Source organism: Quercus lobata, chromosome 6, assembly GCF_001633185.2.
Source record: "Quercus lobata isolate SW786 chromosome 6, ValleyOak3.0 Primary Assembly, whole genome shotgun sequence".
In the NCBI taxonomy this organism is placed as follows: Eukaryota; Viridiplantae; Streptophyta; class Magnoliopsida; order Fagales; family Fagaceae; genus Quercus; species Quercus lobata.
In genome coordinates this window covers 23,527,636-23,547,144 of record NC_044909.1, presented here as the reverse complement: position 1 = coordinate 23,547,144, position 19,509 = coordinate 23,527,636, and the positions used below count along the sequence as shown (strand labels likewise).

Sequence of the window (19,509 nt, the reverse complement as noted above, 5' to 3'; positions counted from 1 at the left end):
TGAAGTAAAGCAACCAAAACAACTTTAATTCTTTGTGTAAGGCAATACATAGGAGTACCCCACTAAGGAGTATCCCAGCTATATCTGATAACCTCTTCACATTTAGGAATTCTAGTCCAAAGAGCCTCAAACCAAAAAAAAAAAAAAAAAAAAAAAAAAAAAAAAAAAAACCTATGTTTATGTCCTCTTGGAATTACTGATAGAGTAGCTTTGATTTTAGTCAAAAGAGCTAAATGATCCAAAAAACCAAAGTGAGTATGAAAAAGTTTAGAATGGGGAAATAGATCTAGCCATTCCTGATTATACAACCCTCTATCTAACCTCACATAGACCAGGTTGCCCTGGAATCTGTTATTGCACCAAGTGAATTTAGGCCCATTGTAGCAATTAAAGAACTTCTGTTGAGAAGCAAATTTTACCCTTTTTTTTTCCTTTGTTTATTTTGCCTCTTATAATTGGTTTTTTTTTTTATATATTTTTTTTATATATTTTTCTATTGAGGATATTTTAATTTAGACAGAGTTTGGATACAAATTTAGTTGTAGCAAATAGCTACAACTTTACTCAATATATTTTTATTGGATTTGAATTTTGACAAATACTATTTGGATAACATTTTCTTTTTATATCCTCCATACTTGCAAAATTTCTAAAAAATCAAAGAGTAATAGTTATGTTATCAATCAAATGATTAAATTTTAAGTTTTTGTAATATAAAATTATGCGCAAAAAATAAGTTTATGAATCAAATAGTAAATAATATCATATGGTACGAAATTTGACATGTGTATTAAGAATATAAAGAACTTGAAATCCAATAATTTGATTTTCAAAATATGTAGTCATATTGTTATTTTTAGTGGAAGTTGTAACCATTGGCTACAATCAAGTTTGTAGCCAAACTTTTTCTTTTTCTTTTTTATTGATTTGTTTTGTTTTAAATTTAGGATAAATAAAAATACAATTATACTTAACACATAATTTTATTTTTAAAAAATTGTACATAAATTGACAACAATAGTCAAACCACATTAAATGTTGGAGTGGGCATGACCCTCCATAAATTTAAAATTTTCTAATACATATCCCAAAAATAACACTATGTTTGGGAGTTTAAAAAACAATGAAATATGATGGAATGGATAATTTATAAAATAATGGATTGGAATGCAATGGAACATGATTTATATTGTATAATGTGTTTGGGAGTTTTTAAAAAGAGAAGCAAAAGGGAAAAAGAGTAGTTTTATTATTATACCATTCACCTTGGAAAAATATGGACAAAATCGTTATTTCAATTTCATTTTATTAAAACAATGAGTGTTCCTTTAACTTTCTCATAATCATTCCATACTTTGCTATGAAACTTCCAAACAAGGGAGGTGATGAATTATTCTTAAAAAAATTATTTATAATCCATCCCAATCCATTCATTTCCTCCCTTTCAAATGAACCGAACAGTTTATCCCTCCCTTTTTTTTTTTTTTTGGCCGAATAAGATATTCTATTAACAAATAAAGAAGGACAACCACAAACAAAACCAAGAAGAAGGGATGGGACTTCGCCAACTCCTCCTTCCACAAAGCGTCCCCAAATTTAAGCTGCCCAATGCCCCTCCACAAGGTAAGCCATTGGTTTGTTGACCCAATGGCCCAAAAAAGGGAAAAAAAAAAAAAAAATTGGCTTAGAGGCCCACTAATTTAGAATAAATAGCTCAAACTTTTATTAAACAAATGGTTCCTTTACGTCAAACCGAAAGAAGTTTGAAAAGTAAATGGCACGAGTTGATATCATTGAAGTCAATGGTAGGATAAGATGGGATTTTGTGATCATAATGGAATCGACGTGATGTGCAAAACTTACCACTTGTGGCCGTGAACTATTCTACTTTTCGGCCAAATCCCTTTGTTTAGACTTCCATTTCATTAAATTCACAGTCAAAATTAGGTCTTGTTACTTTTAGGACGTTTCTTAAAGTCGGACATGGTTTGTGTTTAATGTATTAGACACATTGGGATACAGACACGTATTTACATCTTAATGTGTCATGTGCAATTGATACACTAGACACAATCTCAATCCTTTAAAGTCAATTGTATTGTCTTATATAAATTTCTCAAATTTGGTGATTTTTTTTTTTTAAGCCTAATTTCATACGTAACACGGTTAGGGTTTCCTAACTATCCTAAGACGTCATTTATATAAATTAGTGGCTGTAGGACCTTGGGCATTCAAACTATTTGATAATAAATTTACAAAAAGTGTTTCTCTTATTTTTTTGGGTGAAATTCCATTAAAAATTTCCTTGTGAATGTAAGGAGTTCATAAAAACTTTATGGGTTGGGTTTATTCTTGAATGGATGTGTTCAATTTCTTAGGACTACCCCTTTGCATCACCTCTCTTCCCAAAAAAAGACTTTTTAGAATTCTTTTTTTTAATATATATATTAGCGATACTAACAAACTTTCAATTACAAAAATTAAATAGTAGATTTTGTGAGCAAGCAATGGAACTTCATATTGGTAAGTTCAACTATATATAGATTTTAAGGATATTTACAAATCATTCAACGTTGATCATGTATGTAATTTGGTTTAAAAGTTTTATCCTCTTGATCATTGAGCAATATAGACAATCATTCAAGATTTCATTTGCAACATTATAGCTTGATATATCAAAGCATCCAAATTTCCAAAATATGTATGATGGGGATTGCTCTTTTGATTACGCTCATCCTTGATATTAGTCAAGTAATATGAATTTCCACTAGACTTATCATATGTGCTTATTTTTTAGCACACGACAAATAAAACGACCTTCCATGTAGGACGAAGATGATGGATGATTGCCTAACATCCAATGAGACATAAAAGAGGGTAGTTGGACGAGATCTACAAATGGAAAGGCATGGCCACCTAAACTAAGGCCCTGTTTGGATGGAGGGAGGAAGGAAGGGAAGTGGAGGGGAGTAGAGTAGAGTTAGCAAAAAATAAGCTAATTTTGAGCAAATTCTACTTTACTCTACTCTACTCTCCCTCATCCCTCAATCCAAACAGACCATTATAAGGAGGTGGGCTGTGCTAGTGGTGTTGGGCTGCCTCCTGCTGCACTAAACCCAAGTTTTCTGGATAAGAGAGTTGGGACCGGCCCAACTTCAACTTAAGTTGGTCCGGCTTGTGCGCAAAAAGGCTAAGTCTGCCAGGGACATGTTCACGGTAGACAAAATTGTTTCAGACAAATTGTGACAGACAGACATAATAATAATAAAATAAACAAAAAATATCTAGCCACTTTATGGGGAATTGACCAAACTGTCCTTAAAATCAATTACAACAACAATACTAATTGTTTTCTTTTTGTGGAAGAGAAAAAGAGCATAACAAAGGATGTCAAATATTAATACGCATGGGTTAGTCATAATATTAGGGAAAATCGACCAAAAATCCAATCCGCAGGAGCAGAGCCATAAAGGGAAGAACTTTCCTTCTCAACGCAGTCAATCTCTCAGGAAAGAGTCCTGCCGTGGAGATTAACCGCCCTGAGGGAAACGGGTCTGAGTGGTTTTTCTGCGTAGATACTCTCGAGGTTTTCATAGAGGGCCGGATTTCATGAGGGAGAGAATGGACCAATCTACCGATGCATGCCCACCGTTCTAATTCTCACTATTTCTTTCTTTCTTGTGGTTTCCTTTTTTTCTTTTCCCACTCGCTTTCTTTGCTATTTCTTTTAAGTTTTCTGTTTCTTAGTCAAAGTTCCCGTTGTTCCTCCTCCCTTCTGTACACGGCAAGACCCTCCTTTTATAGTGCCTGCCATGATCAGATTTTACTGTTTTAGCCCTTAACTCCTTTTGTCTGGTCTGGGTGTACTGGCCGACCTCACTGTTTCGTCTATGTGTCACCCTCCCATCACCAGACAAGGAAGAGTATTTTGTTTGCTAGTCTGCCTTGGCACTCTTTCCTGCTACGGTCTAGGTTATTTCTCTCTTCCTATCTCTCATGGCATGCACCTAAAGGTTCCAACTCAGTTTGCCTCTTTTGGGTAGTAAGCCATCCCAGCAGGACACCTCTCCGAAAGAGCCTGAACCGGAACCTTCAAAATAGATTTTTCCCCTTTCCACACCACCAAACCATGCCCTCTGAATCTCTGACCCCCCGACCTCACCATGCTCTGTATTGGCTGGGTACAAACTGGTGGTGCCTAGGCCTTGCGCGTGCCTTCATTTCATATGTGTCCAAAACCTGCCTGCTGCCCATTCGTCTGCTGTGGTCCGGAGGCTCGCCGTCCGTGTTCTTTGACCTCTTATGTGGGCTGCTTTTTGTTTTCCCGCTCCTCTCAGGAGTTGGGCTCTATTTGATGATGGGCCTGACATTTCTTTGGCCCACTCCTTGGTTCCTCTCATTTCTTGCAATATGCTCTGTTATTCCTGCTATAATAATTTAATCCTGTTGGGCCTCTTTTAGGCCAGTCATTTATTCCTTCTCCCAGTGGCTTGGCATGACCACTGGTTTGCTTTTATTTATGGGCTCCTATGTCCCTTTTGTCTTTCCCTTGGGCATCCTTGGCCCGTTGGCTTTCTTTGGGCTTCCTCGGCATTTTTGCTAATTCTGCATTCCTATGGGCTTTTAGTAATTTCATTGGACTTCCCCGGCCCAATAACCTTATTCTCTTCCTTGGGGTTTATGGGCCCGCCATAAACCCCTTACTTTCTTAGTTTGTATTACTTTGGGCCTGCGGTAGCCCTTTCTTGCTTTTCTACCTCATACACTGCCCATGGGATGCTATTTCTCTCTTTCCGGGCTTCTTCAAGCCCACTTGCCGCTTCAAGACCCATTTATTTATTTCTTAGGCCTGTGATCCATTATTCCTGCCGCTTGGGTCTAATGGTTTTGCTGTCTGCTTTATCAATTCTTTACTGTCCTTGTTATTGGGCTTTCTTTCTTTCCACCTAGATTCTCACAAATGGCCCTCAACAACCATAAAGCGCGAGATTCTTGCCTCATCAACCCACCATTTGTAATAGTGGCCATTAAATCATGAGATGTGTGCCCTTTAACCCCCATTATGTTATGACTTCAGATGGGAGGGGGTATCAGGAAGTGAATGGGCAAGAAATACCTTTATATAAACATCGTACAACACCCATTCCAAATTAAGTATGAGAGAAGAAACCTAGAAACTCTATTACTTTTTTACGTAATTTGGTTTCCAGTGAGTTCCAACATAAGCATCGATCGGAGGAGCTTAGGTCGGAACAACACTAGTGCTCTTCAATTGAGTGTTATATTTTGCAAGTCTATCATTTGATTAACATTTTCAAGAAAGTAAAAAATCTATCATTTGATTGGTAGGCTGTTTCATTTTAGGTTGACTCCAATTATAAGAAATAATAAAACAAGTTTTTACAATCATAAAACTTTTAAAATATAGACTTTGTGATAAACTTAAGGATGCGTTTTTGGCAAACAATTTGATGAAGAAAAATCAGTAAGATTTCTACTAAAATTATACTAATAATAAAAGTATAACTTTGAATGAAGATATAAATATATATATATATATATATATGCTCATTGCTTATGATAGTTTTGAATATATGATTTTTTTCAGAAATTATTTGGTATGTATCAATCGAAATCAATAATTAGTATAAAATATATTTATGAGATAATTTACTATATTATTAGAAAAATAACATTGGTATGTTTTCAACCCTCCATTGGCTAAGAATTATAAAATTTACTTCACCATATCATAAAACAGAACAGAAATTATTATATCATAATATAAGTTGGTACATGGTTGCTGGCTCTGTTGTAATAAAACAATCTACAACATCAAAATAAAATATAACATACCCAGCGACGCTTTAAAGCGGTAAACACAACGAGCCAAAGAAAGCAAGAGCAGTAAAAATGGACCAAAATATATGGGGCTTTAAGCCGAGACGCTGTGGAGCACAACAGTCTCGACGGTGAGCCCAGGGCCGAACCCAAATAGCACACCCCACTCGAGCCCCTCACCGGTGGTCTTGAGCCCATCTTCCTTAGACTTCTTCCTCATTTCATCCAAAATAAACAAAACGCAAGCACTTGACATGTTGCCATACTCACTAAGCACGTGACGTGTGGCACGCATCTTTTCGGGCTTGAGGCCCAATTTGAGCTCTACTTGGTCCAAGATGGCAGGCCCACCAGGATGTGCAATCCAGAAAAGGGAGTTCCAATCAGAGATACCCAAAGGTTGGAATGACTCAACTAGGCTCTTCTCAATATTCTTTGAAATGAGGCCAGGAACATCCTTAAGGAGATGAAATGTAAGCCCAACTTCACGAAGATGCCCATCAATAGCTCCATCACTATCAGGAAGAATGGTTTGGTTAGCAGAGACCAATTCAAATAAAGGCTTCTCAACCTCAGGAATTGGGTCAGCCCCAATTATAATAGCAGCTGCACCATCACCAAATAAAGCCTGACCCACAAGACTATCAAGGTGGGTATCACTAGGTCCACGAAATGTGACTGCAGTGATTTCAGAGCACACAACAAGTACCCGAGCACCCTTGTTATTCTCAGCCAAGTCTTTGGCTAAACGTAGAACTGTGCCACCAGCAAAGCAACCTTGTTGGTACATCATGAGCCTCTTAACTGAAGGGCGTAGGCCCAAAAGCTTAGTGAGTTGGTAATCAGCACCAGGCATGTCCACACCACTAGTGGTGCAAAAGACTAGGTGGGTAATCTTGGACTTGGGCTGGCCCCATTCCTTGATGGCCTTTGTGGCTGCTTCTTTGCCCAGCCTTGGTACTTCTACAACCACCATGTCTTGCCTTGCATCCAATGAAGGTGCCATGTATTCGCATACATGTGGGTTTTCTTTTAGGACCTCTTCTGTCAAGTACATATACCTCTTCTTTATCATGGATTTGTCACCTGCATATGATAATTACCAACCATTTCTATTACTAAATTGAATTAAAATTTCTTGTTTGATTAAAGCATAATTGAGATTTTTTTTTCCTTTCTTACCATTCATTTGTTTGAAACCTCTAATTAAAGTTATTTGGTTGTCAGACTGAACATAATTGATTAATTACGCACTACTGCTATGAATGTTAACCTTAATATATAGGTCATAGAGAATTCTATAAGAAGGGGACACATTATCTTTTTTTTTTTTTTTTAATAAATATATATATATATATATATTTATTTATTTATTTATTTGTTTTGCTAGCTCGGCAGCTATGAACAATTGATCAATATGCCGCTACCCTATTTTATGAGTAAAAATTTTAAACTAATATTCACGTATTTATATAAACTCCTATATATTGTATGAAATTAAAATATTTCGATTTTTTTTTTTGGGATATTTGTATTTGTATTTGTATTTGAAAACATAATACACATTTTATTTTTATTATTATACTTGTACAAAAGTATTATTAAGTTTAAATTTAATATTGTCTGTATATACCATATAGTTGTTTATTACATCAAATTGTATTTCTATAATTGATCGATGAACTATTAAATTAATGATTTCATATATTTATTCTATTGATTTTTTTCTATGATTTGGATGATTGGATCTTAACATAAAATATGTTTTTTTTTTTTTTTCCTTGAAAGTATATGACCAAAATTTGAAGAAAAGTAATAAAGAAAAAAATATGTTATTTCTTTTCTTATAGTACTCAATATATTTAATTACTTAATTACAATAGTTGGCCTTTTAAAATATTTTCTTATAAAACTCTCTTAAAATAACAGAAGTATGCCATTAAATTGAAATATATTAAAAGAAATGATTTAACCTATAAGTTTTGTTACAGGATTTTTGTTTAGCTTTTATCTCATTTTGCTTACATACAACTTATCAAAGTCTTTTTTTTTTTTTTCTTCAAAGTACAAATATACTTTAACTTATTTTGTAAAAAAAAAGAAGCAAAATAAGTTAATGCTAAATCGGATAATGGTGGAACTTTCTTGATATTTCACCCATGTCCAATCCATAGTACATCAATATGTTTTTCTAAATTTTAAAATTTTTATGTTGAATTTTAAAAAATTAATAAAATGTGTATTAAATCTATTGGAATGATGATATAGGTCAAAAGTGGACATGTGTCACCATTGTAACAAATCTAATGTAACTGGACACTTTGACCCCAAACTTTGTCCTTTTGAACGTATTTTCTTCGTTGTTTCATTTATTACTAAGTGAGTAACCTCTTAATATTATGTCTTCACTATTCACATGTCATAATAAGGACAACTTAGCACCCAACTTTCTAAACTGAAAACATATATACCATATGCATGTATATGTATATGTATATAACAATATATGGTATTTGATCAGCCAGAATCTAAGTATTAATAAACTACAAGAAGAAGTTAAAAAAGTGAGAGAGCTGCTTACACATGCGCTTGAATTTCTCTTTGAGCTCAGTCTTGTGCTCGCTATTGGTGATGCGGAAGTAGTAGTCAGGGTAAGTGCTTTGGTCTACACAATTGGGAGGAGTGGCAGTTCCAATAGCCATGACTGTGGCAGGACCCTCAGCCCTTTGAAGTTTGCGTACTTCATCAACAGTCACCATTTTTTTTTTCTTTCTCTAAAAGAAAAGCTCAAAGCTTAGCACCTTCTCTACCTAGCTAGTTGCAGTGGCTACGATTGTATTTTAAGTTGTGGGTGTCACAATATGTTGGGAAGGAGTGTTTTTATATATAGGATTTTTGAGAGGAAGGGAGGGTAGCTGGGGATCACGTGCTTGACCAATGCCTTATGTGAAGCTCCCAACTCCAACAACTACTACAAACTAGTAAGGCTACAGGCTGGCACGTGACAAGTGGGTTTGGTAGGTTTGCCTTTCAAACCCACCGCATGATTTTCTTATTATTGGTGGTCTGGTGCTCTCCCCGTCTCACTTACCAAACAAAACAAACAACTATATATCCTGTATCGTCATCATCATCCCCTATTATTAACCAAACCCTTTGTATTGGAATTCTTGACTGTTCTCATTTTTGTATTTTGTGTACCCATGCATGACAACTCCAAAACTATCACCCCAAATTTTGGACACTTGTGTAATATGTCACACGGTAGAAGGTTTTATTTTTATTTTTATATATATGTATTGGACAGTGATGGCTCTATAAATTTTGCAAGGTGGTCATTATGAAATTTAAATAATACAAAATTGAATAAAAAAAAAAAAAGAATTTTATATATTGACAAAAAACATGTAAATGTATAAAATTTTGCAATTTCCTTCTACGATTTTTTTATTTTATTTTGAAATTGTTACATAATAGTCTCATTATCAATGTTACAAACTAAATCTTTTTCAAAATTTTAGTTTTCTCAAAAAAAAAATTTTAATAAATTTTTCTTTGGCTTTTCTTTTTTGTTTGTAAAGGCCAAATATATTGTTAAGGAGACTAAAGTTTAAGGATCAAATTTGGTTATAAACTTTTATTTGGAGAAGAAATTTGGCTATACAAACGTAATTGTAGCTTAAGGCTACAACTCTTACTAAACAAATTAATATGACTACATAATTTGAAAATCTAACAGTAAAATTGTATATTCTTTATGTTTTTTAAAAAGATCAAATTTCATGCCAATCAAATGTTATTTACTATTTGATCCATAAATTTCTTTTTATGTATAATTTAAGACTAAAAAAAACTCAAATTTTAAATATTTAATTGATGACATAGCTATTGATCTTTGATTTTATTGATTTTTTGCAAGAATGAAGGATATAAGAAGGTGGATTTTTCAAAATTCACATTTAATAAAAAAAATATTAAGTCAAGTTGTAGCTTTAATCTACAATCAAGTTTGTTGCAAAATTTTGTCCAAAGTTTATTTACATTGGGTCTAGAAAAATTTAGGATGATCACATTTTTTTTTTTTTTTTTTAAAAGTTAAAAGATCATAAAATTTTTATTTTTTTTATATATAATAATTATTTTTTCCCAAGTCAGGGCGATCCTGTGACCACCTTGACATCAATGTAGAGCCATCCCTAGCATTCGTGGATGTAAAATAACATAAGTTCCAAATTTTGCAACCAAACCCACAAAAATCATCTGATTTATTATGCATTTATTGTGCAAAATGTATTTTGTTATCATACTTGTGCAAATATACACAAGCATTATTGTTATATATTTCAATTTTTATTCTTTCTTTGCATTTTTTGAAGTTGAAAGAAGAGATAGATAGTAGCTGTGGTGTGTAAAAGAGAGAAAAATAATTATAAAAAATAAAAGGCTTTTAATAAAATAGAGTTTATAATAAATAATTTGATGTAAGTATTTTCAAAAGTAGTTAGGTAAAATAAAAGAAATAGATTTTTATATTAAAATAGATAAAATCGGAAGGTCAGTATTTGCACTTTTTTGATGAACAGGTCAGTATTAGTACTTGTTATGTGAGTCCCTGATAGTTTCATGTCATGAGAGGTATAAGGCTTTGGTAATAAAAGGCGTGACCCCTAATTAGGGTGTTAGGAGGATAACACAATACTTGGATGACTAAAATTATTGAAATTGAAGTGTCGTAAAGGCTTAAGAATTTGCAGATAACAAGCATTTCTTGTGGAACAGTGTAAAGGTTATGTGTTTTACATCATATCATATATATATATATATATATATATATATATATATTATATACTATATAATAAAAGTTGGGTTTAGAAGCAGTAATTGGACCAAGTAGCTTCACCAAGTTGCAAAAAAATTATTAGATGTCTCAAACTCAAACTCTTAATAACTAAACTTTCCCACCATGTTACAATTATTCATAAAGTGAAGGAAAAAAAATGTTAATATCAACATCAAGCTTTTGTGTTTATCCAAAAATAAATAGAGGAAAGTTGATAAGAAAAATTAAAATTTTGTATTTATCATTAGTAGAGGAAAAGTTAATAAGAACAATTAAGATTTTGTGTCTATCTCAAAAAATTGCTTCAATTTTTTGCTTACCTTCAAGTATATCTAAAACTTGAGATTAGATCATAGGGAATAAATCAATTGGGAAAAAAAAAATTTTAATTATAAATATTTTTGCTCTGCCTCCCTTGAACTGCTCATTCGGACTATGCTCTCTCTATCATGAAGGTTATATTTTTTGTATTCTTAGTTTTTTTTTTTTTTTTTTTTTTTTGTATATTTTTAGTTGGATGGTTTTGTTCTATAATGGGTTTATTGATTTTTAAGTTTTTAGGTGTATCAGCATCCTTATCCAATAGGAAATGGGTTAGCAATGGAAGCTATAATGGAAGCACCACAATGTATTGTACCAGGCCAGATTGTGTGGATACTTTAAGCATGCCAACAATGAAAGCTACGAGTTCTATTTTCCTCTCCAAGGTTATTTAACTCCATCCTTTATTCATTTTTTCTTTTTTATTTCATTATGTTCATAAAATACATCATATTTTATATACTACAAGTAACTATATTGGACTCTTTGAAGCTATAGAGTTTGAAGGAAACTTTGAAAAGCTTAGTTATTATAAGTTTGAATTGTCAGAACATAATTAATTAGATCTTCATCAGCCATAATCTATTGGGATATGATTGCAACAAAGGATTCTCAAGAGAGATAAAAATGTAGTTGGCTTAGCAAGTTTGGGTCAATTGAAATATACAGTATTGGAATAAAAGAAGAAAATAATTGCTAAAATGAGATTTATTGAAGGTATAGAGTTTATTGAAGGATATTGGTCAAGATATGCATGATCCATTGAAGTTTTAAACACCTGATGTTATAATCTATATTCCAAATGCATCATTTAATCATAATATAGATTGTTGTTCACAAAACTAACCTAAGAGGGATATGCAGGACCTCGCAAAAAGTATTACTTTTTAATTTTCATCACATCTCAATGCTAATGAAGCTATTTTTAGTTGTTGATGCAAACTTATTACCAGGTCTTAACTCTTAGTTTTTCTCCAAAAAATTTGTTGAAATTTATATTTACACATTTTGTTTTTATAGGTTGAAATTTTGTGCCTCCTCCCTCGCTTTCAAATACAAAAATTCAACTATTATGTTAATTTTTAATGTTTAGTAATTTGGGTTGTTTATAACTCTTAACTATTAAATTTACCAATTAAATATATTTTATTATTTAATTTTAATTAAATTAAAAAATATTTTCTTATTTTCTTCAATTTATACATGATTCTTGATTAAGTCGTGCATCGCATGGTTATAATACTAGCATTTATTATTACAGATTAATAATACAAGCTACTCGATGGTCTCAGTGCTAGTTCGGAAATGAGATAAATGCTTATGTTGGGAGAAGGTATTTTATATCAAATGATAACATATTAGCAGTATCAAAATCCAATAAGTGTGAGTCATGTTAGCAAAAAATAACTAACCCACTAACAATTGAAAGACATATGTCAATGATAGTTATTTTTGCACACGTCTCTCGTTTATTGGATTTTGATACTGATAATGTGATATCATTTGATATAAAATACTTTTTCCTACGTTGGAAGTTCAAAAATGATATTAATTCTAGTAATAGTACAATTTGTTTCATGTAAGGACGAATGTCTTGGTGATATTTAAATAAATAAATAAAAGACCTTTTTTTTTTTTTTGTGAGAAAGAATAAATAAAAGACTTGGTAGGCATTAGCAGAAACAGAGCAAAATAAATATATCAGGGCCAAGCTAAATCATATACTTATATTATATACTAGTCTTACCATACGCGCTTCGTGCATGAAATGTGACTTTTTTCATTTTTTATTTTGATTTAGTATCATAATGTTTAAAAGTGTGATAGAGATAGTGTCTTAATTCTTAGAATCTTTCTGTGTTAGTTTTTTTTTTTTTTTTTTTTTACATGGAATAATGTTTAAATATGAGATAGAGATAGTGTCTTAATTTTTAAAATATTTCTCTACATGAGAGTTGATAAAAGTTTTAAAATTTGAATTTAAAATAAAAAATGGTAATTCACATTGGAGAAGAGAAAGGAAAAAACCTAAAACTTAGGAACTTTTAAAAAAATAGTAAATTATTCTTTTAATCGGTTTGTAATTCTAAATTTAAAATTATTTAACTAAAAGATAAGGGCATTTTAGTAAATTTAAGAATTTGTGTAAAGATATTTTAGTATGCAAAATGATGAAACACAAATAGGAAATCCTGTTATTAGTGATATATAAATATAAATAATAAAAGTTGGCTTAAAAATTATAGTTGTGCCAAGTGACTTTACTAAATTGCAGCAATTTTTATTAGAGTCCGAATTTGGTATGGATGGGGTGTAAAACTCTTGTTTTACACTATCTAATAAAAAATTGTCACATCAGCATTTTACTTAAAATTGAATACATTTTATTACACTTAATAACATCTCAATAAATTCCTAATTTGATTGAATTTATATATGCGTATTAGATTGATTAGGTGTGGTTGTGCTTATTCTTAAATATGTAATAAGATAATATGTTATGTTGGGATTAGAGGGGCAAAACATGAGTTATATACCACATTCTTACAGAATTTAATTTTTTTTTAATTTTTTTTTAAGTTGTGGTTGTGCCAAGTGGTTTTACCAAATTACAACAATATACTAGATAAAAACAATTTTTTAGATATAGACAATAACTTATTTGTTCTTATCAATTTCTTTAGATAAAATAACAATAAGTGTTTAACAAAACATGCAACATGCAACTAAGTTTCAGTTGATAGAGATAACAACTTATTTCTTTTTATCAATTTCTTTAGATAAAGTAGCAATAAGTGTTTTATCAAAACATACAACATGCATCTAAGTTTTAGTTGACAGAGATAATAACTTATTCGTTCTTATAAATTTCTTTAAATAAAGTAATAAGGAATATTTTAACAAAATATACAACATACATCTAAGTTTTAGTTGATAGAGATGACAACTTATTTGTTCTAATTAATTTCTTTATATAAGGTAACAATAAGTGTTTTAACAAAGCATGCAACATGCATCTAAGTTTCAAAAATTTAAATCCTACTCTAACTAAAAATCTATTATCAAAATTTCAATACTTATATATATATTCACCAATGATCATTTCATAGAATCTCTCATGTACCCCACATTTTTTGTTTTGTATTTTTGAGTAGCAACTTACGCATATTATATGTACATGTGTAACCCCGTGCATATGCACAGGTACATTTAAAAAAAAAATCATAATTATATATGATTTAGAATCTAATTGGATTTAGACTCTTTGGTTTTTGCACTCAATAATTCACTTGCCATAAAAATTAAAAAAATTAGATGGGACACATGGCATAAAATTGAACTTCAATTCAAATTCAATTTAGAATCTAATTGAATTTAGACTCTTTGATTTTTTCACCTAATAATTCACTTGACACACAAATTTAAAAATTAGATGAGATATGTGGTGCAAAATTAGACTTCAATTTATAATTTAATTGGATTTTCTCTCAACTTTGGCTATATATATATATAGATTGGAATGATATACATGTTGTGTAGATTCATAGGAGTTGATAAATTTCTGTGATACTCTCTCTCTCTCTCAATTTTTTTCCTATTAAACAACTACTCTCATTAATTATTAATTTTTTTTTATTAATTGTTAGGATATATTTCCTCAAATTAAGGGATAAAATTAACAATAGTTTAATTTATGTAAAACTTTATCATTTAAATTTTAAAAAATATAATTCAATTCAAACTAAAAGTCTATTATAATTTCTTTTAACTTCCTTCCCTAGAAAAAAAAAAATCAATTCTAAACTAAAATTCAGAATTGCACACAACACCCCATGCTTTTTTTTTTTTTTTTTAACCTTAATTTGCATCTTACGTTTTATTAATTATTTAAAAAATTATTTTATTAATTGTTAGGATATATTTCCACGAATCAAGGGATAAGATATAATTATAACTTAATTTAGCTAAAACTTTATCACCTAAGTTTCAGAAATTTAAATTATACTCCAACTAAAAATCTATTATCAAAATTTTAAAACTTATATACTAATGATCTTTTCATAGAATCCTTCTTATTCCCCATGTTTTTGTTTATTGTTTTTTTCAAGTTGCAACTTACGTATATGTATCTATATATGATAGTTTTGATTAATGAAATTCATCTTACTTATTGTTATTTGTTTTTTAATTTTCATGTATGGATATCGTGTCAAAGGAAGTCTTCTATAAAGAAACAAAATAAGGGACACCCATTTCAGTTCTTGGTTTCCTTAAGTAAGTTATTTATTTATTTTTTTAACTTCTCAACTTTTGAACTATTTTGTGTGTTTTAGGTTTTGGTTATTCTATGTATTTAGCTTGTAAGTGTTTTGATTTTTTCAATTGACTATCACTACGAAAAATCTAGTTCAAAACATATCTTTTATGTGCTGTAGTGCAATCTAATTTCAAGTTACTTTTACTTATTGATTGTTAAGACTTTATCAATGTTTATCTATTTTTATATTTTAAAATTGTTTGTGATTTTTGTTAATTTCTTAGTATAGGAAATTCCCCCCATATATATAATTCAGGGTTCATGTGAACTTTTTCATGGTTGTATTTCTTCGAATTTCTAACAAAATTCAAGTTAGAATTCCTCCTATATCCTTTTAGATCATAAACAACATTTGGCTAAATTATATCCATCGGTCCAAATTCTTATCTAAGTCTATCTTTACTTAACTTCTTTTTCATTTTTTTTTTAAAGTTTAGAAATTTGGATTTTTTTCATTAATGAATTGAGATTTTTGCTTAATTTTGTTTTCAAATGTTTTAATTATTAAATTTATTTTAATATAAATATATGTGCTTTTAAAGAGTAAAGCATAATATAATTAGAGACATTAATCAAGTTGTATAAGTTAGGGTGTTAATCATCTGAATAAAATCAACACTAAAACAAATTATTTAAATATCAAAACAAGACTTAAAAATGAAATTTCTTTTAGGTGTACAAATACAATTGATTTTTTAATATTAAGTTTGGAATTAATTATTTTACGATAACCTTATTTATGCAAGTACTAGAAAGATTTAACTACTTGAGTTCAAATCACTCTATTCATTAATAAATAAGAAATTATAAAAAAAATAATTAGAATAGTTTTTATTGATCATTTTAATTAGATATATTATATATAAGGAAAAATATACAAAATTATGCATTTTATATAATAATTGTAGGGGCCCGAGAACCGAAGAATGATACAATGAGATGTGGTCATCACTATAAAAGCATTGTAAGCCCAAAGAGGGGATTTACTAGAGGATAGGAGGAGAAGAGACAAAAGACTCCTAGGAAGTCCGAATGAGGAGGATGGGGTTTAGAGAGAGAATCATGGTAGGTAAAGGAAGTTTCTAGTAAAAGGTCATCTACTGCCTCCGCATTAAATGACTGGCAACAGCTTTATCAGCTGCATTGATGAGGAAGTGACCTGAACAGTGGAATTCACAGCTAAGCAGTTCCTTCTACCACATTCAACAAAAGTTTAAGGGGACAAGTGTCATAGGGAGAGTCTGGGTAAGTGGAGACGAAGGGCCAGGATACGATGGGCCGATGAGTATATAAAGAAAGGGAACTTCCAGATGACAGGGATCCAGAGAAAAATATTCTAAGGACAGAAATTAGAGAAAGAACATTAAGAGAGAGAGAAAGTGAACAACAAATCACTTATTGTTTTAGCTTTGTCCTCGGGCGAGCTTGTAAAGAGCCTCTTATACATTAAACTGTGACTTCCAGTTGTTCCTTCTCTGTTTATATCCTTGGGCTAAGCCCTTCCCTTGTTTTACCCCACTCTCTTTTTAAATATTTATTGATTTGGGCTTAACTGGGTTGCATAGACCTCACTATTCTAAGTGGGTTTGGGTTGCTTGATCTTTGAGTCCTTATAATAATAATAATAATAATAATAATTCATTTAGTTAGAAAAGAGTTTTAAAATTATGTAATAATAATTGATTTAGCTATTATTTTTCATTATATATATAAAAAATTCATGACTAAAACCGTGCAATGCACAAGACTTTCACTAGTATATGAAAAAAAATTTAAATCTAAAGAGTGACCTCTCTCTCTCTCTCTCTCTCTCTCTATATATATATATATATATATATATATACATACTAGTATTATTCCCGTGCGATTAACAACTTTATGAAGATTCATATGTAAGCTAATTTTTTTAATTAATTAAAAATAAATTATTAAATAAATAGTAATAATAAATTATAAAATAAGTAAAAAATTACTTTATGTTCTAATTTTTTAGAGTTTATACTTTATCAATCTTTATCTATTTTTATATTTAAAAATTATATTTGTGCTTTTTGTTAATTGCTTAATATGAGATGTGATATGAGTTTGAACATTCCTATTTGAGTTATATTTAATTTATATCTTAACCAGCATAAATAATAATAATAATAATAATAATAAAGTTCCTTAATACCGATTTTTTTTCCTAGTGATAGTCTAATTAAAAAATCAACACACTCACAAATTAAATACAATAATATATATATAGTTGGGTTCAAGTTACACTTGATGTAACTTTAAACAATGTTACACCACTCAATATTTTTTAATTAAATGCGAATATTGACAAATATACCATTAAATTACATTATTTTCGTATATTCTTTATGTTTCTAAAATTTCAAGGTGATCAAAGATTAATAGCCATGTCATCAATCAATTGTTAAAATTCAAGTTTTTGTAATTTAAAATAATACATAAAAGATGAGTTTATGGATCAAATGGTAAATAACATCCGATTGATATGAAAATTGGCATGCATGTCAAGAACATATAGAACATGTAATTTAACTGAATTTTCAAAATATTAATTTAATAACAAGTTATTGGGTGGTGTAACATTACTTAGAGTTACACCTGGGGTAACTTTAAGTAATGTTACACCACTCAATTTTTTTTAATTGGATGTAAATTTTGACAAAATCATTGTTAGATTATATTATCTTCATATATTCTTCATGTTTGCAAAATTTCAAGGTGATCAAAGATTAATCGTCATGTCATCAATTAATTATTTAATTCAAGTTTTTGTAATCTAAAATAATGCATAAAAGGTGAGTTTATGGATTGAATGGTAAATAATATTCAATTAATATGATAATTGGCATGAATGTTAAGAACATATAAAACATGTAATTTAACAGCAAAATTTTCAAAATATGAATTTTATAACAAGTTATTGGGTGATGTAGTATTGCTTAGAGTTACACTATATGCAACTTGAACCCATATATATATATATATATATATATATATATAAAAGATGGGTTCAAGTTACACCTAATGTAACTCTTGTAAAGTTACACATTTTTACATCATAGATTTATAAGAAATCTAATGGTTAAAAAAAAAGTCATTAATTGTTATTGCTTTCCACCTTTTTCTCTCTCCTTATTTATTTATTTTCACTCGATTAAAGGGCACACGCCATTTTCAACAACCTTCTTTTCAAATGATTCATCCTAAAAGAGAAATTAAATATGTAGAAAAATAAATAGATATTTTGATGATGAAAATATTATTTAAAATAAAATTTATACAATTGAACTTAAAAGCTAAAAGTTGCTTTTTATTTCTATAAATTTTGATAATAGACTTTTAGTTGGAGTAGAATTTAAATTTCTAAAATTTAGATGATAGCATTTTATCTAAATTAAATTATTATTAAATCTTACCCCTTAGTCAAGAGTCTTGTAGCTTAATATCCTAATGAAATATTAATTTACTAAAATTAACTTAAGGAAAAAAAAAAAAAAAAAAAAAAAAAAAACACTTGGGTTGTGTGGGATTTAAGTTTAGAAAATTTTGTTAATAGACTTTTAGTTTGAATAGAATCCCTTAATCAAGAGCCTTGTAACTTAATATCCCAATAAAATATTAATTTAATAAAATGCATTGAGGAAAAATAAATAAATAAATAAAAACGTGAGTTGTGTGAGATTTAAAAAATTTTGATAATAGATTTTTAGTTTGAATAAAATCCCTTAGTCAAGAGCCTTCTAGCTTTATATCCTAATAAAATATTAATTTAATAAGATGCAACTTGAGTGGAAAAAAAAACATGGGTAATGTGGGATTTAAGTTTAGAAAATTTTGAAGATAGACTTTTAGTTTAAATAAAATTTAAATATGTTGAAATTTAAATGATAAAGTTTTTATCTAAATTAAACCATTATTAAATGTAAGGACCAGATTTGAGTTCCTAGCCCAAAAGATGGGTGGACTTAGACCCAAAAAGTCTAAAACAATGAATTTGTAGAGAGTAGGTTGGAAAAACTGGGCTTTAATGAATCAAACAAGCGCTAAAGTGGATTTCAGATCACAAGAGAATGAAAATAGACAAGTTTATACTAAAGAAAATTGTCCTCAGCACAGTCCGAGGAGATCAGCTCTTATATATTCCTTTCAGGTTTGATTACAAAGTCAGTTC

The 19,509-nt window shown here is 29.9% G+C and overlaps 1 protein-coding gene and 1 long non-coding RNA gene across 2 annotated transcripts; one reads left to right on the top strand and one right to left on the bottom strand.

The window, feature by feature from the left end:
• Positions 1–5,750: 5,750 nt before the first annotated feature.
• Positions 5,751–8,706, bottom strand: LOC115994574 (chalcone synthase 1). Its single transcript, XM_031118777.1, has 2 exons — positions 8,423–8,706; positions 5,751–6,927 (listed from the first exon to the last, which is right to left on the bottom strand). Exons 1-2 carry the CDS (start codon positions 8,598–8,600, stop codon positions 5,936–5,938), a joined length of 1,170 nt encoding a protein of 389 aa, XP_030974637.1. The 5' UTR covers positions 8,601–8,706; the 3' UTR covers positions 5,751–5,935.
• Positions 8,707–10,723: 2,017 nt separating this feature from the next.
• Positions 10,724–16,861, top strand: LOC115994309. The gene is made up of 4 exons (XR_004093186.1): positions 10,724–11,136; positions 11,243–11,388; positions 15,219–15,277; positions 16,229–16,861. It is a non-coding gene; the product is annotated as an uncharacterized LOC115994309 (long non-coding RNA).
• Positions 16,862–19,509: the final 2,648 nt, after the last annotated feature.